This window comes from Chrysemys picta, chromosome 10 (assembly GCF_011386835.1).
Source record: "Chrysemys picta bellii isolate R12L10 chromosome 10, ASM1138683v2, whole genome shotgun sequence".
Classification (NCBI taxonomy): Eukaryota; Metazoa; Chordata; order Testudines; family Emydidae; genus Chrysemys; species Chrysemys picta.
In genome coordinates this window covers 13,225,405-13,250,917 of record NC_088800.1, presented here as the reverse complement: position 1 = coordinate 13,250,917, position 25,513 = coordinate 13,225,405, and the positions used below count along the sequence as shown (strand labels likewise).

The window sequence follows — 25,513 nt, the reverse complement described above, 5'->3', positions numbered from 1 at the left end:
TTTTGTTTCTTGCCGGTGACTTGTCCATGACTTTTACAAAAAATACCCCTGATTAAATCATAGCCTTAGCAACGAGGCTTACAAAGCCATGCCGTTTTATTTAAAGCCACACAGACATCCTTCTACTTCCCCTGACTCTTCCCATGCTCTCTGCCCTGTACTTCCTTATCCCAAACACACGTACTAGTCACAGGTATCTATTTAGTCATCCATTTCTCTCTGGCATCTCAGAGACATCTAAGATAATCTCACCCTGGCCTTCCTCAGCGATCAGTGCAGCGACCAGTCATTGAAAGAACCTGACCATGGCATCTGGCGTGCACATACTCTCACAACAAGGTGCGTGAATCATGCACAGAACCATGGGATTGTTGATACCTCACAGGAATTTGCAGGTTGTTTCTTTAAACCAGGGATCGGCAACCTTTGGCACGCGGCCCGTCAGGGAAATCCGCTGGCGGGCCGGGCCAGTTTCTTTACCTGCAGCATCTGCAGGTTCAGCCGATCGCAGCTCCCACTGGTCATGGTTCACTGTCCCAGGCCAATGGGGGCTGCGGGAAGCGGCGTGGGCCGAGGGATGTGCTGGCCGCCCTTCCCGCAGCCCCCATTGGCCTGGGACGGCGAACTGCGGCCAGTGGGAGCTGCGATCGGCCGAACCTGCGGACGCTGCAGGTAAACAAACTGTCTCATCCTGTCAGCGGCTTTCCCTGACGGGCTGCGTGCCAAAGGTTGCCGATCCCTGCTTTAAACTATTTCCTGCTGTATCAACAGGTTGAAGAGCTAATGATGCTAGGGGAATGATACAGGGAGGGAAAGGAACTGGAATGAACTGACCATATTTTCAAATTTGCAGGGAAACAACTGTTGGGGTAAAAATCATAAAATGGCCCAGAATGTGTGCTTGTCATGTCTTTTCACAAATGCAACCCCCTGCATTTATGGTGCAGGGAGACTCTGCAAAATAACGGGCACACAAATGCCGCATGAGTATTATTGGAGGCCAATTTGAAAATACAGTCCTTAAAGGCAAGCGCTCCAATATCATATACTGGTATAGTGCCAACAGAATGTCTGATGCTTTGGGTGACTTCCCGTATCTCAAAACACCGGCTAAGTGCTTCTTTCAATCCTGCTGAACATATTGTAATTACTCCTTTAATACAAAAATTCAATTGACAAAAACTGCAGTATTTCCAATACGTGTGTAATAAATGTTATTAAGGGAACCTTTGCTCACTGTGATACTTAGCTGCCATTAGAGTTAATTGGGAGTTACCGAAGCGTATCAAAGGGAGAATAGAAACCTAATTGCCCCAACTCACTGCACCTGCATCATACAATTATACTCATTCTATCCGCAGATGCATGGTAAATAGAGTCACGTGCTTTCTAATTGTAATTAAACCTTGATGTCTATAATCAACGTGCATCCTACGGCTGGCAATTAGATGCCAGTCAGCAAATCCTTAGTCTGAGCATCCAAGCCTAAGCGCACACAACACAGTGGGTTTAACTCTCAGTTTACTGCATTTAAGAGTCTTGTTACATTTTAGCCTCACCTATTGAAATACATACACTTGGTACCAAAACTGAAGAGGAAAAAACACCACACAAGTAAGCCAGGGAGATTGTTCTTACCTCGTTGTTTCTTTTCAACACGAACATCAAATTAGCATTTCCCCCCTGTAAAAAGAACACATAGATTTAATAAAAAGGCAAATGACAAGTCACAGGAAGTGTCTTTCTAAGTACGATTAATCATAGACACACACTCCTGTTTTCCTTTTTGGAAGGGCAGAACTCATGTAGTTTGTAGTAAGTGAAAAATCAAAAAATCAAATGTTAATTAGCGATCATTTTGTAGTGATTTGATAAATTCATCCACAGCGAGAATAGGTGTGAGGTTATGTTTGGCCTTGGTATTTCAATAACGATGCATAATTAGACATGTTTTACTTGATTTGCAGACAGATGGCAGATAACCAGTGCTACGGAAGAGTCTATTACCCAGTAAAATTGTTTTAAAGAGGAAATTTTAGTTAGCGTAAAATTGGTTTTGAGCATGGTGCCCCCAGTTTTTTTCCCCAGTGGGGTGAGTTTTAACTTGTTTTAATATGTCCATAAATATATGCTTTTTTCAGATTTAAAAAAAGTTACAATTCAAGTGTTAAAAGTGTCAAAGGCCCATGGATGACATTTGACACAAACACAACAATAGTACCTTCTTCAAAATGCTGTCTGATTCTGTTCTCCGAAGATCCTGAGCATCATCAGCTTCATCTTTCTCTCCACCTAAAAGAAAACACATCAGGTTGGCACAGGTCATTGAGTTTTTCAAACCCCAGATAAAATCCTCAGTCATTAGCAATTGTAAAATGGGAAAAAAGGACTTGAAAAGTGGATGCACGCCGCTGAGCCATGCTCTTCACATATGTATGTTTGCTTCCTATTTGTACCAATAAATATCAGCCATTGCTGACAGAGAGTGGAGAAGAACATAGGTTAGGGACCCGCTTTGGTTTCAAATAGCATGCTGAAAATTTAGCAAGCTGACTTCTGGGTCATCTGTTAGAAATCTCTCAATTCCATAAACTGTTTCCAAGACAAGTTGTTTTAGAACATGTAGTGTGAGTGACAACTATCAAGTCAGATCTTACTACATCAAGCTATGTTTCAATGCTATCCATGCAAACTGGACTTGGAGGACTCAGACACTAGCAGTGCAGTGTACGTGTGCAAACAGGTACGTTATTTTATGCTAGCAGCTCACCCACAGCCTCGCACATTAGAACCCTAGAATTTTGATTAGGACACTCGATTTATCCACTGGGATCTTTAATTTCCAGCTGGACAGCTCACAAGAGTGCTTCCAATTGAGACACACCACGTAAAAAACCCACCTGTGCCCATGCTACCCCTCTAGTAGTTTTCTTCCATTGATTTCAAGGTGCTTTACCAACATGGTATAAGCATCCAACCCTGCTTTGAACAGCCTACAGCACACCACATGCAGTCCAACCGTAGCCCCTTCCTGGAGTCTGGCTTTACTGGTAACTCAAACAAACAAACAATAACCAACCCTAAACTGCAGCCTATGCTATCTATCCCAGCAATCCTTTCATTCCTTTGGAGGGTCCTAGAATCTGCAACTCTCCTCCATGTAGATGGGTAAAGGATCATTTACTACTATTTTACAGATAGGGAAATAAGGTTATGAGGCTTGCCCAAGGTCACACAGGGAGTGAGTGGCAGAGTTGGGAATAGAACCCAGGTTTCCTGACACCCAGCCATGCGCCTTATCCAGTAGGCCCTACAGTCTCCTCCCAAAGCCTCTTCAAGATCTCTCACTATCTAATCCATGTGAGCAGATCTCTGCAGAAGCCCAGGCAAGGTAAAGGGTGAGCTAAGCAGTGAACAATCTCACCAGTCCAGCCAGAGACTGTTCAAATTATTGCTGCACTAAAAAGCAAGAAAGTGCAATCTAAACAAAATCCCTAAGGTTCCTTGAGCCAATGCATTTTCCATTGGTAGGACAGGACCTGCTGGGAACTTTGTGGCCTTCCAATCGCTAAGAAACTCTTACGTACGGCACACAGCAGATTGTCTGGCGCTTAAGCTTACCCTGTAGTGCAGAAACAGCAAGGCTGGAAAGGGGGTGGGAGAGCCCAGTGCTGAGACAGCGATGCTAGCATAGCACAGCTTACCACAGTTGGGGTGGGAGGGTAGGACAGAGCACACAGGGCTGAGTTCTGGGGGGTATGGAAATCCCTGGAGCCTGCTGTAGACAAACAGCGAGTTGGGAAGCAGTGAACTGTGCTGCCAAACTAAATACTCATTCGTTCGGCTGTGGGAGACTAAATTCACCGTGGGGTTGACATGCTCGATTGTGTTTGGTTCATGTGTGTGTAGAGAGTGCAGGGAGGGAGAAGGAAAGGTGGTGTCAGACTGCAGCTAGGACCTCAGTTGGCTCTCAGGCTGGGAGGTGGTAGCCCACTGGAGATAAAGGAAGAGGGCTGCAGATATAGAAGCACTGAAGCGGAAGTGAAAGAAAAATACATAAGTAAGGCAAAAGTGTACAAGTACATTGTGTGTAAAGAAGGAAGGATGGTTTGAGGGGAAAGCACAGGACTAGAAATCAGGAGAGCTGGCATCTATTCCCCGCTCAGTCACAGACTTTCAGTAACCTGGGCCAAGTCATCCCACGATTATATGCTGCACCTTCCCCATCTGTCAAATGGGTACAGTGGTATTTACCAATCTGACAGGGAGGGTTGGGAAGCTAAATTCATTTAGATATATAAGTCCTTTGAGTTCCTTGTCAGGTAGCTGCCAACCAGGTATAAGGTATTATTAATACATACCTACACGCATGCACAATGCACAGAAATACTTACACTTGGATGCATTCATCTGATGACTGTCAAATCCTCCAAAAGTTTCTGCTCTTCTAGGAAGGGAGATGGGACCGACTCCCCCTTCTTGCTCAGAGTTTGGCAGCAGGTCAGCAGCCCCAAGTGCACTCCCTAGACTCCTACTGATCAAGCTTTGCAAATATTCAACTGAAAGGATAAAAAGCCATAGGAAAAAAAGGTCCATTAAAAACATCCTCGGTATTTACTGACTAGCGTATTTTTTCTTCTGGCTTAAAGGTGTCAGGTCAGTAAAACGTACACACTTGTTGGTATAAAGAGTTAATGGATTTATAGGAGGCCATGATGCAATAAGAGAGGTGCGTCAGGCCATAACTCAAACACACTGAATCTTGCACATGCTTCCCATCACCCTCTTCCCCCTTGGCAAATGTTCTTGGTACATTCTTGCGCAAAGGCAGGATTTCTAACTTCAGCCTGCTGTGTAATTTACCAAGGGAAAGTGGGCTACCATCTACTCGTGGATTTCCCAAAAGACTCAAGTGCCTCTTGTGGATACCAGACCCATAAACTCTTGCTGTGGATGGAAATCCGTTTAGCCTAGCCGTCATATTCCATTATGTGGCAGGAGGGGAGTGTAACCAAAGATAGCTTGGCCCATGTTTCAAACAAAGGACCAGATCCGGGGGTGTAACTGAGTTGCACAGAACACAGACCAGTGTGTGGTGGGCAACGGGATGAAAGTTCATTTTTGCACTGCCCTGACACAGCTCAAACTCTGTGTAGGGCTGGCTCCCCATGCTAGGTTAGCAGCATGAAGACTCCCTGGTACCTCTACTGCTTTCTTCTCACCGATCATTATCATCCCCTTTCTTTCCTGAATTTGTGAGCCTTGTCTGTCTCTCATGCTTTACTATCGGAGGATGGGACTTTGTCTTTACTTATGTTCAATATTATTATTACTGTTTATTCATTATCAGAGAAGGGTCATTCTCCTGAAGGTGGCATTTGAGCACTCATGGATTCAACCCCACACTGTTGTTTTGGACACTGTAATTAATGGGACCGTTTGGTTTGTTTACCCTCGTTTATTGCACTTTTCATAATGGTCTCCCCTTTTTGTGCCTCCTCTGTATTGGACCTGAACAGCACTCTGGAGACTGAGCCATCCTCTTGCATGCTACAGTCAGTGATATCCCGGAAAATCTTCTCCTTTTCCTCCAGCAGCGCTAGGATCTGCTGATCTTTCTGCTGAAGCTGTTCTGTGGGTGAACAGGGGAAAACAAATTTAAAACAGAAAACATTGCGACCCTAAGGAAACTGAATAATCCCTGTGACATGGGCCCCATCATGTGGTAAATCAAAGAATAGCAGGAATTGTGTGCTGCTTACAATCTGAATAGCTACATTTAGGCCTTTCAGTGTTGTCGCTGCCATGTTGGTCCCAGGATACTGGAGTGTATAAGCAGGCTTGGCAGACTTTTATTTTTATTTTTTTTTAATAATTTTGATGGATAATATCAACATTTATTTTTAAGCATTTTTTTTTTCAATTTTCATCTATTTAAATGTATACAGTTGCAGGAAATTAGGGCTTTTCCCATTTTTATTGATTTAAATTTTCACTGTTGCAGGAAGTTACCGGGGGGCCGGGGGGGAGCAGTGTCAGACAATAGGGAGTGTCAGAGAATTATTTAATGACAGTAGATGAGGAGATTCAAAAAGTTGATGCTTTATAACCATTAAAACACAAATTGTCAACATCACATGTGGAAAATATACAAAGTAAATATCTTCAAATCAAACTCTAAGTTCTCAAGCAGCACTTTTCTTACTTCACCTAGCTGCAGATTTAGATTTTTATTGATGGACAATTTTTTGGGTGCGTGTAGAGTGAAATTGACATTTACCAACGTTTACCAATAAAAAATGACTCCTTCGAAGCCTAGCTATATGCTCTCACAAGGAGCAGTCCCCATGGAGTCAAACTTTGTTTCTCCAAATGAAGTTGGGAGGCATGACAGTAACGCAGATCGATGAGGTGTCACTCTCACAGATGCATTTGAGACACATTGGGGGTCATAACCTCATTTCAGACCATCTAGGTTTAGACACAGTGTGACCATATTTACTCTAAGCAGCAAATACCAGAGTCGATCACCAGTAAAAAAAAATAACAAATTCTAAATGGTTTTGGGCTAATGCCCACAATGAAACATTTCCGAACCCCCAGAGAGCTGGGGTTCTCAGCAATATCGCATTTTCTAGTACGCAGGCTGCTCAATGCTCAGTTTTCAATAGAAATTCATACACACAATGGTGCAAACGCTGCAGGGTAACAGTCCTAGAGGATCATTGCACTTCCCAGGTGATTGTATTCACTTGGCTTTTGACCTTTGTTACATCTCAGACCTGAGGGGAGGCTACTTGAGGGTGAAAACATAGGTAGGCACTAGGCACAGTCCTCCTCTTTGTGGTACCAAGGCACTATGCGTCACACTCATTTCTTTGGCCTCACGTCTACTCATAGGCAGGAGTAACTTGCCAGCCATGCTGCAGTACTTGCATTAATCCAGGATCGGGCCCCCTTGTGCCCTGCTTGTTGGCTTTTTTACTTTGCATTTAAATACACACCCCTGCACCTGTGCTGCAACTACAGCCAGCAAACAGAATTTCTGCAGCTACATTGGCCATTTGGTGTCTCAGAAATAAAGTCAGCACAGCAGAGCTCTGTCCCAGAAGGCGCCTGCTTCAAAACGACACATCTCATCCTGGGGACAGTAGTTATCTGTTAGCAGGAAACAGCTATCCTGTGACAATGCTCCCACTTGAATGGCATCTTAGCTTTTACAGTGCAGTAAAGCAAGTATCCCTAGCGCAGTTACAAAGCCACATATTATCTGCTCGACCCATGATGCAGCAGAGGAGACAGTACTGAATAGGTATCTTTCTTCACTCTTTACTCCTCCTTCCACAACCAAAACACCCTGAATGTTGGGTCAATCCCCCTAGTGAGGAGGGCTCTCTGAAGAACCAGTGAATATAGCTCCAAGCCCTGGCTGGTGGGGATTACAACAGCAGCTCTCTCTGTACAGCTAGGGGCTGAGAGACGGGGACCCAAACCCTAATCCTCACCCAAATATCTGGCCACGCTGGCCTAGGCCACAAAATTCATTTTCTTCACAGCTGAAAGCCGCTGGCACCTGAAAAGAACTAGAACTATTGACTAATAGAGGCAAAAGAGAAGTAGAGTACCTGACATATCAACTATCTGCCCGTGCCTCACATGTACTGCTTCAGAGTTATAAAAACCTTTTCTGAAGGCACCAGTGGAGGCCATCACCCCATGGGAAGTCATCTCCCTGTACTGAAGGACACATTGTTGTTTCACTTCAGCTGCAGTTCTGTTTTAGTCCCAATGAGGAGGGGAGAACTCATTCTGTCAACTTTCAAGCCCAACTGAAAACTGGGGGTTCTAGATTTGGACCAGAATTTGAAACTTTGGAGATTCAGAGCTTTCCATGGTACTGGCCCCTGGCAGACTTACAATCCACGACAGACTGACTTTGAAACAAGGATTTTAATTGTTTGCAAAATGCAGGCTTCTATCTTCCCTGAAAAATCATGGTTAAGATCAGGAATGGAAAAGTTTCACAAAACTCAACATTAGGTTAGCAAAACTTCACCCGACGATTCTCTGAGCCCCAGCAGCCTTACCTTTTAATTCTCTGGCTTTGGTGTCCAACACTCTCTTTTCCAGTTCTGATTCACTAGGGATTCCTTCATCTTCGTCTTTGTCCCTGCATGAGAGATACACCTCAATTACTACCACGACAAAGCATGTGAGAAACAGCTAAACCAAACGAATGGCGTGTTAACTTACATGGTGTTAATTGTGTCCTGAATTATTTGTATCCAGCTATTGCGTTCCTCCTTGGAGCTGGCATGGACTTCTACCATCTCTGGATCTTTCACTACGGTGGTAATTAGGAATAAACCCTTTTCCTCATGGGCCACTTCTCGTACAATCAGTTTCTTCAGAGAGATTACAGTGGATCTGTGGTCCTTCAGATGAGAGAAGATTGGTGAGAAGACAGACAAAAAGCACCAGAGCTTTAGGCTGACAATAAGTGCTCAAAAGCTCCTAATACCTGCAATCACACCTCCTTCCTACTCATGAGCACCTTTAGCCACTACATGCCAAGAGAAGTGCTAGCCTCACCCAACATGTATATTCTGAGTGTAATTTATTTCACTGAGCCCAGAACGCTGGTGTCACCTTCCTCTGACCATTCAGGAAGAACTGCCGTCAGCTGTCCCTGGATACAATTAAAAATTGCCTTTGCGGTTTTCCAGACTCTCCAAGAACTTGCTTTGATCTCACATCCTGCTGTCTGTGCTCTCTATTCCTGGACTCTATCTCACATCACCACTCTCGGTATGGCTTGCTGGTCCCTGTTTCACTGTCACTGCCTTTGCTCTCCCCCTCGGAACCCTTGCATCATATCCTCTCTTCACATCTCACCCAAATCCTTCCTGTTCTCTGTAGCTTAAAGCCGACTCCCACTACAGAAGTTTTTGTGAGACTGTTGCATCAAGGATTCCACGGAAGATTATGTGCAATGAGCTGTTAGGGTCACTGTAATATCTCTGTGTAATCTCTCTGTTAGCATTGAAAGCTTCTCTTCCAGGGCCGGCTCTGGCTTTTTTGCTGCCCCAGGCAAAAAAGCCTCCCGCCGCCCACCCCCCGTGGGGAGCGCGGCAGGGGAGGGCGCCGAGCCCGGCCACGGACCAGCTCTCCCCGACCGGCCGGAACGCCAGGGGGAGGGGAGAGAGCCCAGCCGGGGCTCCGCTCTCCCCGGCGGCCAGAGCGCTGTGGAGAGGGCGGCAAGCCCAGCTGGGGCTCCGCTCTCCCGGCGGCCAGAGCGCCGTAGGGAGGGCGGCGAGCCCGCCGTGGGGAGGGCAGCGAGCCCAGTCGCGGCCCCACTCTCGGGCCGGAGTGCCGCGCCGCACCAAGCACATGCTTGGTGGGTTGGTGCCTGGAGCCGGCCCTGTCTCTTCCCACCTGTGGCATGCATAGTCCAATGGGCTCATTTGTGGTCTTTACAGAATCACAGGGTTTGGGTTTTTTTGGGAGGGGGTGTGCTTTAGCAGAGGTTTGCCAGCATGACCCTTGTGTGCACCACAGCCAGCTGAAGAGCTAGGAAATGCCCTGCGCTGGCAGCAGGCGGTTTGGAAATGTGGCTCAGTGAATGGGAAGAACAAGAGGAACAGAGAAAGTCTCCTCTTTGAAGCATGCATGAAAGATGCATCCCTGCCAGACCCGTAGCTATTCACTGGTTTGGGGGCACTGGCACTTTTTTTCATCAGGTCAGCATGTCTCATCGTCTGTCTCTTTCATCTAGGACTTTCTCGGAAAGCTCCTGTTTTTGTTTACATGAACTGGTCCATGACAAATATATTCCTATAGCATACTGCCTTGTGAGCTTCTCGAACTTTATTGCAGCAGTAGGCTTTTGTTCCTGTGCTTTTTGCTTTTTAGATTGATTTATTAGGTCTGTCTTTTCTGCTGGGATTCATTTGTACACAGTTCACGTTCTTCCCTCCTAAGTGAGCAGGATTTGCACAGGCTGATGAAGAATAAATGTATCCAATGACAGGCTTATTTTCAGAACCAATTACCAAATGTTCAAAATCACTGTAGAAATCACCGAGTGGGAGGGGGAGAAATTAAGACATGTTTTCAATAGAAAATAATGGAGTCTGCTAAGGAAACAAAACTGTTACATGCAAAGTGATCTGTCCAATAAAAACTAAGGAATGTAGCAGGCAGTGACATGATTTCATTGCTAAATTCATACCAAGGATCATCTATGTAAAAGAAAGGAAGAGAAAACACCAAAGCCTTACCAATGAGGCAAAGACATACTTCTGGTCCTTTTCCTGAAGGAATATCAGCATATCTGAGAGGAGGACAGCCTGGACCTCTACAACAGAGAAAAAACACCAAGGTTTAACCATCAAATATCTATCTATGTTAATCAGTGGTTCTAGTGCCTATCAATACCTTTTATTTAGCAATGCCCTGCATTCTAGAGCTTCTGGTGAGCATAAGAGTGATAATTCGGGCTACCCTAAGAAAGTGGATTAGTCTGCTGTTTGGTGTGTTTTGCTTCCTAGTTAGTAGGAACTGTAAGCATTGCAGAGGCAATATACTCAGCCCCTGGAAAGAGAATGGCCTCTATCTCTATAGTGACTCCTCTGGGCAATGTAAAATCACCACTGAAAGGAGTCGGAGGGAATCGTATCTACTCAGTCTTTGCTGGGATGTTCTTTTCCAAACCACAAGCCCTCTGAGAGTCATGGAAGATTGGGGAAGTGGAAGCAAGGGATGTTCACTGAATATACACCCTATCCATTTAGATAATCTATATTTTTATCCTCAAGCAAAATATCTGTTTGGTTTTATTGCTCTCCTCTCATGAGTGGTGCAAATTATCTTGTAACAACACTTGTCAGCGGCAATTCCTTCCCCAGGCATTTTAACTTCAGCAGCTAATGTTGACTCTGCCCACAGATGTATATGGCTCTCTCTGAATTCATGAGGAGCCAAACGGGTGTGCCTCAGAGGGGAGAATCTGACTCAAGAAGGAGAAAAGAAAGAAATGCAAAGAGGATGAATATAAAATTCTGAATCAGAGCAAGGATATTTCCCCAAAATACACATGCTACCTTCCAAGTTGCCTCATGATACATCACAAGATTACATAGTAAGTATTGAGTGTGATGCCCCACCCAAGCCCCACCGCACAAAGAGTTTCTGTGTAATACACTACGAGACCTTGTGATATACAGATGAGGTAAATTCAAAAGCTAATTCATCCCCTGCGTAACTCCTTCCAGGCTTTTTGAAGGAACAAGATCCCTTTCAGATCAAATACGAACCAAACTTTTGCCGAAGTCTCAAACCAAACCCAAACCTCTTTAGAGGTTTGTAAAAGTTCAGGTAAGATTTGTTTTACTTTGGTTTGTTTTTATTTCCAGCTGCACTTTCTGCTTTTGGTGCAGAGGAGGAAAGACCAAAATACTTCAAGGAAAGCTATTCCTGTGTTTCTCCTGGCTCCAGTTCCAAATCCCAGAAGTTAGGACAAGCAGGTTCTAAACTTTTGGATGCTTTCCCATCTGGAACTTCTGACTCATCTCTACTGGCTAGCTATTGGCTCTGGTAGTGGGAGCCATTATTTCTATGGGAAATGCATAATATAACCTATGCTAATTGAGAGATCTCATAAAGTGTAACGCACATGCCAAATAGGGAGATATCTTTTCAAGAGATCTATTGTGGGTGGGTAGGAAGGAGTTGTGTCTGGGTCACTGCTGCTAGACAGATGCACAATTAGCTTTCCACACTCAGAAGTTTCTGGAATTGGGTGTGGTAGTTTTGGGTATGCTCAATAGGTTCCCTGTTGCTGGACTCAGACTTCATGAGGGCAAGTAGTTAGCCTTTTGCAAAGCAGCTGCCCTATGTGCATTCGGTGGGTTGGGACAGGCTGAGCTGAGCAGAAAGCAGGCTGTTTTCCCTAACTCTGAAGCATTTTGCAGCAACTTGGTGGTACATTTTTTCATGTTCTCTGTGTACATACATCTTCCTACTGTATTTTCCACTGCATGCATCCGATGAAGTGGGTTTTAGCCCACAAAAGCTTATGCTCTAATAAATTTGTTAGTCTCTAAGGTGCCACAAGTACTCCTGTTCTTCTTGGTGGTACTGTTCACCCAGCAGAGAAGCATTGGCAGTGTTAATTATAGAGAGAGGAAAATGGTAGGGGAAACTAATTTCTTTTATTTTAACTGTATACTCTGAATGCTGTTTAATTTTAGCCAAACTGTTTTAGTTTAAATTGTTTCAACCAGTATGATTCCCCAACTTTTATTTAAATGTGATAACGAGGAAAGAGTCATTTATATTTTGCTATTCTCAGTGCAGTCCAAAATCTGAGAGGTATGAGGTGTGGAGCATGCTTTCAGAAGTCTTAGAAGAGCAACACTCAGATGCAGAAACTACATAACCCAAACCACCAAAATAGAAAATCAACCTTCTGCTGGTGGCATCTGAGTCAGATGATGAAAATGAACATGCGTCAGTCCGCTCTGCTTTGGATCGTTATCAAGCAGAACCCATCATCTCCATGGACGCATGTCCTCTGGAATGGTGGTTGAAGCATGAAGGGACATATGAATCTTTAGCGCATCTGGCACGTAAATATCTTACAACGCCAGATACAATAGTGCCATGCGAACTCCTGTTCTCACTTTCAGGTGACATTGTACACAAGAAGCAGGCAGCATTATCTCCTGCAAATTGTAAACAACCTTGTTTGTCTGAGTGACTGGCTGACCAAGAAGTAGGACTGAGTGGACTTGTAGGCTCTAAAGTTTTGCATTGTTTTATTTTTGAATGCAGGTTTTTTTGTACATAATTCTACATTTGTACGTTCAACTTTCATAGGGTTACCATATTTCAGCGAGCAAAAAAGAGGACGGGAGGAGCCCCGCCCTAGCCCCGCCCCTGCCCCTCCCACTTCCCGCCCCCCCTGACCTCCCAACCCTCCCCCCGTTCCTTGTCCCCTGACTACCCCCTCCTGGGACCCCTGCCCCTAACTGCCCCCCAGGACTATCTAAGCCTCCCTGCCTCTTGTCCCCTGACTGCCCCAACCTTTATCCACACCCCCACCCCCAGACAGACCCCTGGGACTCCCACGCCCCATCCAACCACTCCCCACCCCCTGACAGCCCCCCCCCCCAGAATTCCCAACCCATCTAAACCCCTCTGCTCCCTGTCCCCTGACTGCTCCGATCCCTCTCCGCACTCCTGCCCCCTGACAGCCCCCCCCAGAACTCCCAACCCATCTAAACCCCTCTGCTCCCTGTCCCCTGACTGCTCCGATCCCTCTCCCCACTCCTGCCCCCTGACAGCTCCCCCCCAGAACTCCCAGCCCCCTACCCCCCCGCTCCTTGTCCCCTGACTGCCCCCTCCTGGGACCCCTGCTCCTAACTGCCCTCCAGAACCCCACCCCCTACCTAAGACTCCCTGTTCCTTGTCCCCTAACTGCCCCCTCCTAAGACCCCCCCCCAACTGTCCACCAGGACCCTACCCCCTACCTGTACCCTGACTGCCCAAAACTTTCTCCACTCCCCCCAAAAAGCCCCCCCCCGTTTCTTGACTGCCCCCTCCAGAACCTCCCTGCCCCTTCTCCTGCCCCCCCTTACCCTGCTGCTCAGAACAGGGTGTTGGGCTCTGTGCGAGCCGGACACGTGGCTAAGCTCCCCAGCACAACAAAACCCGGTCCCTGGCCCTGCACAACAAAACCCGGACCGGGTTGCAGGGGAGAGCTGCCCTTGTATCAGCACAAAGTGCTCTCGCTCCCGTTTTGCTACGCTGCATGGCAGAAACCACTCCCAGTTGCAAAAGGGGAGGGCTGCACTTTGTGCTGAGACACTTGCTCAGAATGCAGGGCGGAGCTCCTCTCCAGCTGCTCCGGAGTCCAGCCCGGGACTTTCCTGCAGCCCTCCCAGCCGCTCGCTCTGCTGTGCCGGGGGAGGGGGAAATCCCGGACATTGTGAGTGCTTTACAAATTCCCCCCGGACGCTATTTTTAGCACAAAAAGGAGGACATGTCCGGGTAAATCCGGACGAATGGTAACCCTAACTTTCATGATAAAGAGATTGCACTACAGGACTTGTATGAAGTGAACTGCAAAATACTATTTTTTTGTTTTTTACAGTGCAACTATTTGTAATCAAAAATAAATATAAAATGAGCACTATACACTTGGTATTTTGTGTTGTAATTGAAATTAATATATTTGAAAATGTAATAAACATCCAAAACTATTTAAAATAAATGGTATTCTATTGTTTAACAGCGCAATAAATCACAATTAATTTTTTTAATTGCTGTTGTTTAACAGCGCGATTAATTACAATTAATTTTTTTAATCACTTGACAGCCCTACTAGGAACCTAGAAACCATCTTTAAACTTTCCCTCAGAACAAATCATATCATATATGTGGAATCTAAATTATCCTCCGATGGCACAGAATATGGAGGGATGCACTGGTAAAAACCCTTCTACTTCCACCTCTGCAATCAAGACATTCTTTGGAAACATAACATGGTAACTTTCCATGCATCATATCTGTTCTACACACACCAAAGAGAGATGGCCAAACTCCACTGAAGCCCCAAGTACCAAGATTATACGCCTGATATTGGTGGAGAGCGAAAACAAGCCCAACCTTTCTGAAGGGGGTGGAGTACAGCATAGGCAGCTCGCAAGCTTCTGCTTGTGGGTGACAGAATGACTAACATGATTCCTATCTCAAAGTTCACTTGAAAGATTTCAGGCCCCAGTTCAGCAAAGCAATTAAGCCCAATGCTTTGATGAGTTGGGGGCTATTTGCCTTAACTTTTTTTTACTTAGTGAATGAAAATCAGTTCAAGAGATCCAGCAACCAGCATGTGGCTCTTTTATGGGGCTTCAGTCCCCGGGATGCACCTGCTGGGGCTCAGGACTTCTGTCCCAAGGGAGGTGCCTGCTGGGCAGAAGCCCCTAGCGCCACCACCCCGCCACAGGGCAGAAGCCCCGAGCCCCAGCAGGCAGGCCTGGCTCTCGAACTTCTGAAGATTATCGTATGCGGCTCGGAGGGCTAGTACATTTGGCTACCCCTCATCTGTAATGTGCATGTAATAGAGAATACAACAGTTGCAGGGACGTTAGGGAAACAGAAGAGCAGTAATGGTTTGGAGCAGCAGCCTCCGAAATTTCTGAGTCAAATAGTGCGATGTGGAGACTTACTTCAGTGTAACAAGTAATGCAATGCTGGTTCTGCTGAGCAGCTCCGGGGAACTTTCGAGTAATAGAAATGTCGTGCTGCTCCTGGGCAGCAAAACTGGGAACTGCAATGGTTGCGTTTCACATTCAGTGTGCATATTTCCTAGAGCCAATGGATGTGTATACAACCGCAGTGTGTAAACATGGGATTCACCATCACACCCATCACTTAGCTTGCTGGGCAAAGCTTGGAAGGTAAATAAATAAGCAGCATCAATGGTGAGCAGTAACAGAAATATTTGTGGCAGTAATCTAGGGTGTTACTAGGAGCACTGGGAAGGATTTTTCATGGTTTTTACTTTGACAGCACCTTTCTAGGAACAGAAAAATCAATAAAATAATGTGAATAATAAATGGGCCAGCGATTTCAGAAGAAACCCTGTGTAAAAGGCAGAGGAACCACCAAGCCAAAGGAAAGGGAATGAAGTCACAGGTTGCAAGATGGATGAACCCTGCCATCATCTGCAGACAGGAAGGGTACATCCTTTGGGTGCATGATCTGTAGGATTTTCTCACCTTTCAGTCTCCCAGCTGTGTTCTTCAGTGAGACAGGCCCATCTCGGATGAGCTTCCTACGTCTCAAGTCCTCCCTGGCAAACATCTGGCCGCTCTTCATCCTCATGATGGACTTGCTGTCCGTCCGGGTGTAGATCTCAGTAAGACGTGTTTTCTTTTCATAGTTGCTGACTTTGCTATTGACCGCAGCAATCACATCTTTAACCAGGTTTAGTGACTGGGTCAAGTCTTGATGTTCCACTTCGTTTTCTTAAGGAGTGAGAGAGAGACTTCAATTTCAGTTCACCCTTATTGTGAATATGCAGAGCCTAACTTCTTACTTCTCCCCTTTCCCTTACCACTGAGTCATCAAACACTGTAGCACATGGACGCACTATTTTTAACCATCTTCCCAAGACAAGTTTCATTTAGAAGAAATGAAAAGTTTGTCACAAACCTTAAATAGACACCTATACAGTAAAGGGGAACCATAGGAAATATACTCTGCATGAGCTATGGCAAACTAGGACAACGTAAATAAGAACCACATTTTCAGCCTCTGCCAAGTGCATGGCTACCTGACTGCATGTATAAAAATGGGCATGCATCCATTATGCATGTGCATACAGCTGTTTATGCGAGCAAATCAGGTGCAGCCATTTTTGAATACCAGATTCTATTAGGAACACTCAGTCAAGTTGCAATAAAAGTTTTAAGGGTCTGGATTAATGGTCCACCCTCGTAATGGCAAAATTCTCATCTCTTTGGGTCTTGATGAAGTGACACATTTGTGAAATAAATTGTTTCACATTCCAGAGACCCTCACTCACACTTCTATAAACCACGCCAATGGGACAGACGACTATGTATGAGGAGGATAATGGCCAACAAGATTGTCCCTTCTGAACATAAATTTATTTTATAAGAAACAAACACAATATTTGAAAACTTTTGAAAGGTATGAATTACAGAACATTAATGATTATAAAGACACAGTGGTCAGTCTCTGCCATTCCTTGGCTAATCTACAACGTCAGCTGATGTATCTGTAGGATGCACACCCGCTGATAAAAAGCATTACATATACATCACTCTCCAGAGGATTTTGTGGGTGAAATCATACAAAAACACTTCTGGAGTTTACTCCATCTTAAATGGAGTGGCACAGATAAACCACACCTCATCCACACCTAATAAAAGGCTTCCACAGAGATTAAACAGAGTGCACTAGCAGATAGCAGGTGAGATTAAACTGTAAACTGAGCCTTTTTGCTGACTGAGAGAAACCAGGAACATCGCAAGCATGTGGTATGCAGACTACTCCCACATTATTTCTACCATCCTAACCCCTGATCTCCTCAGGTGTTAAGATTTCGTGGCCACTCCTGATGGGTTGATCATACAGAATCAGAAAGGTGCTTGTGTGACACAGAGAAATACCCTAGAGAGTTGATTGAGGACTTATCACCCGTAACCACTTGATCACAAATCACCCATAAAGACTCGTATTCGAGGCCAAGTTCTTTGAATACAGTATTTAAAAGTATGGTAATGTAGGATTCCTGGGATGGAAGAAAGGTTCAAAAGGAGAGTGTCAATCCTCTTGGAAATCTGAGAATCTTATTCTTCCTTATTTTGCCATCCCCCTCTCCAAGGCCCTGTATCGCAGCCACTATCCAAAGTGGACAAAACAGGAGTCTATGCATGTTGCTCCATAATTAGCTAGAGATTGCTGTAATGATGAGCATACCAAGGCACTTCACTTCTACAGAGGCTGTGCGCTGTATCTTTGCAACACTCTCAAGCCTGCCTAGCCTGAGGTTTGAAACCTTGATGGAGGAAATGAAACCCAGGTCTCTAATTACAGTAGTGCTGGGCACTAAACACTGGGCTGGCTGGCTGGCTGATTTTGAGTTGGGCAGTTTTACTGGGAAAGGTCCTGGAAAAAGATACAGAGGAAACAAAGGTGCTTAGGAAAAGAAACAGGCTCTACCTTTGGTATACTGTAATATTCTTTGTAATATCACGGGATACTTTGTGATCCTTTGAGTTACTAGTAAGATGCACTCAGGAATCCCCAGGCGCCTCACCACCGTGCTGCTCATTTTTTTCTAAAAAGACAAGACATAAATTAAAATGCTGCCGATGGAGCGTTCGCCAAGACATGCCAACGTGCAGTGTGCACACGCTGAGGGGGTCAGAAACAAATCCCCCACCAGTTCCTACCTTGATGAATGCCTGAAACCGCTTCTCTTTTGACTGCAGGTCTTTGAAATAATTTACAGCCTCGTTGTGGTGCCCGCAGAATTTGCCGTAAGTTTTCTTCATTCTCTCCCCATTCTCACCGGAAAACTGCAAGACATGAACAAACTTATAGCCCCCACACTGAGTTCTTGGGATCAATCACTTGGCATCACGCACCGTCTGTCACTGAAAAGGACGGCCACGCTGTCAGTATAAATCTAGCCCGAAGTGTAGCTTTCAAAAAACTAAATCTATGGAATTTTCAGAATGGAGACTAGGCACTGTATAAACCCAGAGTGAGAGACCCTATCACAAAGAGCTGGCACTCCAAAGAGACAAGATGGAGAAAAGGGGGGTGGGGGGAGAGAAGAACCACAGAGGTGTGAAGCGGCTTGCCCAGAGTCACAGAGCAAATCTGCAGCAGACCCAGGAAATGGAATCCAGGTCCCCTGCTTCCAAGCTTAGTGCAATAAACTACAGACCGTACTGTAACCAGCGCTGATGCTTTTCTGCCCATGTGGCATAAACAAACAAAGCAGGCATCAAACCTGACATCAAGCCTTTCACCTGAAAAGCTCAAAGCCCTTTACAAAGATGCATAATTATTGTCGTCTCTACGGTATAAGTAGGGAAGCGGAGGCACAAAGGAGATGTCTACGCAGCAAAGAAAAACCTACGGCTGGCCTGTGCCAGCCGACTCTGACTCGCGGTGCTGTTCCATTGCTGTGTTGACTTCCACGCTCGGGCTGGAACCTGAGCTCTGGGGCCCTCCCACCCCATTGGGCTTGGGCTGGAGCCCAGAAGTTTACACAGCAATGAATCAGCCCCACAGCCTGAGCCCCACAAGCCGGAGTCGGCTGGCACGGGCCAGACACGGGTTTTTCTTTGCTGGGTAGACATACCCGAAGAGATGATGCGACTCACCTTAGGCCACCAATAAGACAGCATAAGGGCAGGTCTATACTACAAAACTACTTCAGTATAAATAACTACACCTCTACCCTGATATAACACAACCCGATTGGCCTGCTAAACCCAGGGCTGTGAGTTCAATCCTTGAGGGGGCCACTTAGGGATCTGGGGCAAAAATCTGCCTGGGGATTGGTCCTGCTTTGAGCAGGGGGTTGGACTAGATGACCTCCTGAGGTCCCTTCCAACCCTGATATTCTATGATACAACAAAAATTTGGATATAACACAGTAAAGCAGCACTCCGGAGGGGCGGGGGCGGGGGGGCGGGGCTGCGCACTCTGGTAGATCAAAGCAAGTTTGATATAACACGGTTTCACCTATAACACTAAGATTTTTTAGCTCCCGAGGACAGCGTTATATCGGGGTAGAGGTGTATGTCGCTCAGGGGTGTGAAAAATCCATACCGACCTAAGCACTGGTGTAGTCAGTGCTCCGTCAGTGGGAGGGCGTCTCCGACTGATGTAGCTACCGCCTCTTGCTCAGGTGGATTAACTACACTGACAGCAGAGAGCTCTCCCGTCAGTGTAGAGCATCTTCATTAAAGCGCTAAAGCAGAGCAGCTGCACCAACGCAGCCTTTTAAGTGTGGACCTGCCCTAAGAGAGAGAATTGTAATTCAGGAGTTCCTGGCTTGCAGTCTTGTGCTTAGAGCATGCAGGGGTGTCTCACCACTCACCTGATTCACCAGGATGTCTCCTATCCTCTTGATAACAAAGTTCTTTTCACTTTTTTCCACCAGGGACTCTTTCTTCCTCTCCAGAATCCGCTGGAAGAACTGGTTGTGGATGTTCAGCAAGTCATCCAGGCAAGGAAAGACCTTTTCCACCATTTGCTGTTCAAACTGCAACTCCTGCATCATCCCCCTGCTGTACACATCACTCATGATCTTCAGAGTGCGGACGTGATGCATCTCTGTCTGCATCAGCTCTGCATGAGACAAGGACAGGTCCAACACAGGAAGCACATGAGTCATTATTACTATCTTCTAGGACAAGGCGCTGTATCAACCCAGAGTACTTGGCATTGCTAAGCCAAGGAAAGGCACTTACCAGATCTAGTTGGTTAGAAGGGCTCACAGAAGCTAACAATGTAATGAAGTGCTATGGGGACATAATTCCCCATTCTGATGTGTGTGTTACTTGCACTAGTATTACTGGGATTTATACATGTGAACTCAGGGGAAAACAGCCTGTAATACATTAAATGCAACACTTTGGGCTTCCCAATACCATTGGTATATACCAGTTTCATTCTTTTCTTGCCTCTTAATAGTTACTAATTAGATTATCAATGTGAAAACATTTTTTCTTTTCAAAATGCATGGTAGGGCATAGCTTGGGGGTGGATCAGCCATCCCCATACTCTATTTATATGAATAAGTGCTCGCTTTCATTACTGCTAGAACACCGGCCCCCAAACTGTGGGACCTGTCCCTCTAGGGAGGGCACGGAGGAACGTTCGGGAGGGGTAGAGCATGAAATGGGGCCTGGGCCAGCCCCACACAGGGGAGGAGGGAGTGCAACCCTACCCTGCTCTGGCCCCAGCTCCCAGCCCTGGCCCCTGGACCGGCTGCAGCTCTGCTCCCGGTCCCAGCCCAGCTACGGCTCTGCTCCGAGCCACAGACCTAGCCCCAGCCTCGGCACCTGGCTCCCAACCGCAGCTGGGGGGTAGGGCAAAGGGCAAGGGGGTAGGGTGACCAGATGTCCTGATTTTATAGGGATAGTCCTGATTTTTGGGTCTTTTTCTTACATAGGCTCCCATTACCCCCCACCCCCTGTCCCGATTTTTCACATTTGCTGTCTGGTCACCCTACAAGGGGGGCGGGGGGGAGGTAAAAAGTTTGGGGACCATTATGCTGGAATTTGAACACTGCAGAAGGACAGATGATAATAGCAAAACACCATGTTGCTCCTCTCAATATAGTTATTTTTCTGTGTAGCAAAAGAGGACTCTTATATCAAGGGGGAGAAGATGCTAATACAAGTAATTGACTACTCTGTACTCATGGGTAACTGTGTATAAAGGTCATCACCAGACAAACCAGAGTTGCAATTTGTTTGGATGGTTCAAGGTAAGTGAAATCCAGAATTCCAAAGCTTACTAAGATGGCATTGGAGGTCTTTATTTCCAGTAAACACCAAGAATGAAATTCTGGCCCCAGTGAAGTCAATGGCAAACTCCCTTTGACTTAAAGGGGAGAGGGATAGCTCAGTGGTTTGAGCATTGGCCTGCTAAACCCAGGGTTGTGAGTTCAATCCTTGAGGGGGCCACTTGGGGATCTGGGGCAAAATCAGTACTTGGTCCTGCTAGTGAAGGCAGGGGGCTGGACTCGATGACCTTTCAAGGTCCCTTCCAGTTCTAGGAGATGGGATATCTCCATTAATTAATTAAAGTTTCCAAATTAGTCACAAACTAAAAAATATGAACAGACCATCCAAACCTAGAGGTTTCTACGAACTAAATTGGATCACTTCTCTTTAACCAATAAACATCTCACCATATATGACATCTTGCCGTTTGACGATATCCTTCTTTTGCTGCCGCAAAAACTTGCTGTCCACTACTTGACTCCAGGATTCTGCCTCCAGCTGCTTGGAGTCCATCTCAAAGTCCCCCATGAGCTGTCCTTCATTCATGTCTGCACCTGCATAAAAGCAGCATAAACATATATCTGGTCCCATTTGAAAGTCCCATTGCCTAGTCTACAGATTTAGGCTTTGTTCTGAATGCCACAAACATCATATCCACTCTCCTTTACTGACATGGAAACAATTATGTCAAATTTTACTGGGTAAGTACGAAACAACGCAAACTACTTTTACAGGTTACTTGCTAAAGTCCACAATTATCATGTATACTGAACTCTGGTTTACAAGACAAGCAAGAACCAGTTATCTACCATGTAATTACATGGTAATTAATATGCAATTTACCCTCCTTTGTTTACTTCAGTAAATTAACAGAACCGTTAAGGAGCGCGTTGTGAAATCTGTATTTTCAAGCTTAGAAAGCAATAATTGATGTGCCCGGAACTGAAGATTATGTACATTTTAGAAAGAAATTGTTCATTTGTTGCCTGGACACAACATGTGAGAATTCCTGGCAATTGGGAAATTTCTCTGTCATCATGTCCTCTGTTCAGTTCCTAATGCAGGGATCGGCAACGTTTGGCACGCGGCTCGCCAGGTAAGCACGCGGTTCGCCGTCCCGGGCCAATGGGGGCTGCGAGAAGCCGCGGCCAGCACATCGCTCGCCTGCGCCGCTTCTCGATGCCCCCATTGGCCTGGGATGGCTAATCGTGGCCAGTGGGGGCCGCAATCGGCCGAACCTGCCGCGTCAGCAGGTAAATAAAACTGGCCCGGCCCGCCAGGGTGCTTACCCTGGCGAGCCGCGTGCCAAACGTTGCCGACCCCTGTCCTAATGAATTAAAACCATATTGTACTTTTCAGGCCAGCGTCGGCTAAGATATAAAACATTTAAGGACTAGTTATACCTTAGAGCACCCCTTGCTTAAAAAATAACTTCGTTTTTTGGTTTGATGTACATTGGATTCGTAAATTTAACTGAAAAAAAATTAAAATATATTTTGAACCTGCCAATATGAAAAAAGTAAAATATATAGGGATATGTAGATGTACAAATAGATTGGAAGAACAGACAAAGCATGAAAGATGGGGAAGAAGGTGTACCTCTGAGCTATAAACACCGCCCACATAACTCAAATGTAAATAAAATGCTTCATATATTTTCCCCCCACTCAGAATATGCTAAAATGCTCTAGCCTATAAAGAAATTACTATATGGGGCCTTGCTTTTTTGTCTTTCTTTATACTTTCTCTTATGTAAATAAGCTTCAATCTTCCAGCAAAGAAAACAAATCTGATATCAAAACACTTTTAAAGGATTTAGTATTTCTAAAAATCAATGTTGAGACCATCCATTTGCTGGGAATGCATCTGTGTTTGTACAAATACATTGGGATCTCTTACCCTCATCAGTTAGCGACTCCGTGGATTCATTCACTCGGCTGATTTTATGTAAAGAGTCTGTTGACTGTGACAGGAATTTCCAAGTCTGTATCATGCTTTCATCATTACCAACTCTGCAGAAAAAAGGAAATGCAGAACCCCATTCAGGACCCCAAAACTTAAAATCAATCACTTTTTAAAGTACATAAAACAAATATAATTTTAAATAAAACTGAAAGCTGCACTAAATGTTGCCGATTATGCACAGGTATATCTGTTGTGTGCGCATGTATTTATATACTTTATATACAGTGCTAATAACTACAAATTAGGGCTCAACGAACTGGATCATCTACATTTCTAACTGAAATAATCATTTCCCTAAAACCTGAAGTGAATATTTGAGGTCTGAAAGAGTTTGGTAAACTTAATTTAATTACTTTTCATTTTTGTATTGCCATTCCAATGCCTTATTTTCAAGGTACTGTTTTTCCAGCTCAGCAAATGCTGAGGAATATTGGAAATCTCTCAAGGGTCTGTACATGCAAAGTTCTAGCTGAATGAAATTCATATAACATTTGGATAAGCAGTTAATCTTGTGGATGTTTTTCTAAACTGAGCCTTTTGATAATTTTCCCCTTCACAGCTCTGCAAACACACATCCAACAGGGTTTTCTAAAATCACTGGTGTTAGAGAAAATGGAAGAGAGAATTAATGATCATGGAAACTCTTTATGTATAGCAGCACTCCACGTGTGTATGTAATTATTTTATACATAAAGACAAAACGCATGATGATGTGTGATGGTATGGAGCTTTTACCAGCTTGAGTTCTGAATGGCTGCATTACATGCAAACTGTTGAAAATTTTAATTCCCAACACACAGGAAATTTGAAGTTATAGTTCCCACAGCAACTGCATCTTGACCCTTTCCTCAGACAGTATATAGTATTTGTCTTTCTGCATATGTGGCGATAGAATATATGTGAGACACACCCATAAATGTATTCCTAATGAAATGTGGGGAATAATGTAGGTTGCTTACTGTACACACACAGGCTTACCCTGCAATGTTCTGTATTGAGACGCTTTTTGAAAGTGTTGTGGTCTGCTGTGATCTCCTGTTATTGAATATTGAGGTTACTGTGTTTTCATCAGGGGCAAGTATTGCAGACCGAGGGCGCTCCTTAGGTTGTGAGGCTAGAAGAGAAATGCCAAATATCTGATAAGAAACACCATCCAAACTCCTTGCTAAACTCATTATGACGACTCGATCAAGCAAGATTCTAACAATCCACTTCCTCTTTGCTTAGAAATAATCAGGGGCAGATCTTCAGCTGGTATCAATTGTTATAGCTCCATTGAAATCTAGCCTCATTCTTTGTCTTTACTGGTTTGTTAACACAGGGCCCATTTCTGAAATCCCTGCTCAGGACATCATTTTCATGCACTTGAGTAGTTCTGCCTGAGTAAAACTTCAGAAGTAGTCCCCAGGTAAGTCTGGAGCCCACACTGAACAACGTAATTTATATTTGTTTGACCTATCTGGGCAGTTCCAAACTCTTAAGACACAATATTCTTATGTATAAATAACTTCTACGGCAATATAGGAAAAAACGAACAAGGTAAATGATCAGTCATCATCTTCTGTGAGACTGTTCAATGGTTCGCTTGTGTTCCTGTGCAGGGAAGTGGTGAGCAGAGCACCAGATGGAACACTGGGCTTTCCTAGTGGGGGAAGGAAAGACCTTTGACCCCTCACTGTACTGCCTGCTGGAAGGGAGGGTTGGGTAGAATACTATCATGGGAAGGTGAGCAGAACTTTATTACAAAATGACTGAAACAGTCACTTACAGCAACTCGTCTTGTGCTCTTATCACCTCCTTCGAGCTCTTCCAACCCTCGATTTGCCCTGACCCCTCTTAGGACTGAGTTTCTGACTATCCATCAGTTCACATAATGCAGAGAGAAAGACCCTCCAGTTATGTAGAAGGGCTTGGTCATCTCTCCACATCATCACTAGCCCCCCTGCATCTCACTCCCTCTTTTTTCTTTCCCTGGTCAGCCTTCCTGTTTCCCATAGTGGTGCTGCTGGTCCATCTGACAAGAGCTACTTACTGAAATGGCCCAGTTTGGCCTTCCCCATTGAACAATACACTCAGTTCAATATTGTTTTAAACATTCTCCCAGTTTATGAATAACCCAGGTATCACCTCTGATGTCTTCTTTCCAGCTGAGAGTTCATTCACTCCAGGAGAATTCTCAGCTGGCCAGCTACAGTCAAATTCTAGCTCCATTGCATTGTGTAACCAACAGAAAAGAACTAGATCACTAAAAATACTGTCTCCAATACGGAAAACACGGCCTCTTTCTTCCATAGCTTGTATCTGCATAAGCTTATATGGGTACCACAGAACTGGGCCAACCATTTGCACAACATGAGCAATGTCTCTAAAATCCCAATCGTTGCTTATCACACAGGATATAATCACTTTACTTCTGCATCCTAAAATGTTTTCTCTTTCATCTTATTGAAATGGATAATAGTTGAACACGATGGTAAAAGATT

At 45.0% G+C, this 25,513-nt stretch overlaps 1 protein-coding gene across 23 annotated transcripts in view; it reads right to left on the bottom strand.

Annotated features, from left to right (window-relative positions):
- The window catches only part of AKAP13 (A-kinase anchoring protein 13), a 341,004-nt gene that overhangs the window by 10,960 nt on the left and 304,531 nt on the right, over window positions 1–25,513 (bottom strand). For 22 of the 23 annotated variants that reach the window (XM_042856648.2, XM_065559282.1, XM_065559288.1 and 19 more), the window contains 14 exons: window positions 24,009–24,144; window positions 22,965–23,077; window positions 21,473–21,619; window positions 19,652–19,902; window positions 17,988–18,113; window positions 17,755–17,872; window positions 15,783–16,031; window positions 10,281–10,357; window positions 8,254–8,435; window positions 8,088–8,170; window positions 5,453–5,632; window positions 4,395–4,559; window positions 2,222–2,292; window positions 1,639–1,683 (listed from right to left, as the gene is read on the bottom strand). In XM_042856648.2, coding sequence (XP_042712582.2) covers window positions 1,639–1,683; window positions 2,222–2,292; window positions 4,395–4,559; window positions 5,453–5,632; window positions 8,088–8,170; window positions 8,254–8,435; window positions 10,281–10,357; window positions 15,783–16,031; window positions 17,755–17,872; window positions 17,988–18,113; window positions 19,652–19,902; window positions 21,473–21,619; window positions 22,965–23,077; window positions 24,009–24,144 — 1,943 coding nt within the window. The remainder of the gene's footprint in view (window positions 1–1,638; window positions 1,684–2,221; window positions 2,293–4,394; window positions 4,560–5,452; window positions 5,633–8,087; window positions 8,171–8,253; window positions 8,436–10,280; window positions 10,358–15,782; window positions 16,032–17,754; window positions 17,873–17,987; window positions 18,114–19,651; window positions 19,903–21,472; window positions 21,620–22,964; window positions 23,078–24,008; window positions 24,145–25,513) is intronic. The other variant, XM_065559270.1, reaches the window with a different exon arrangement.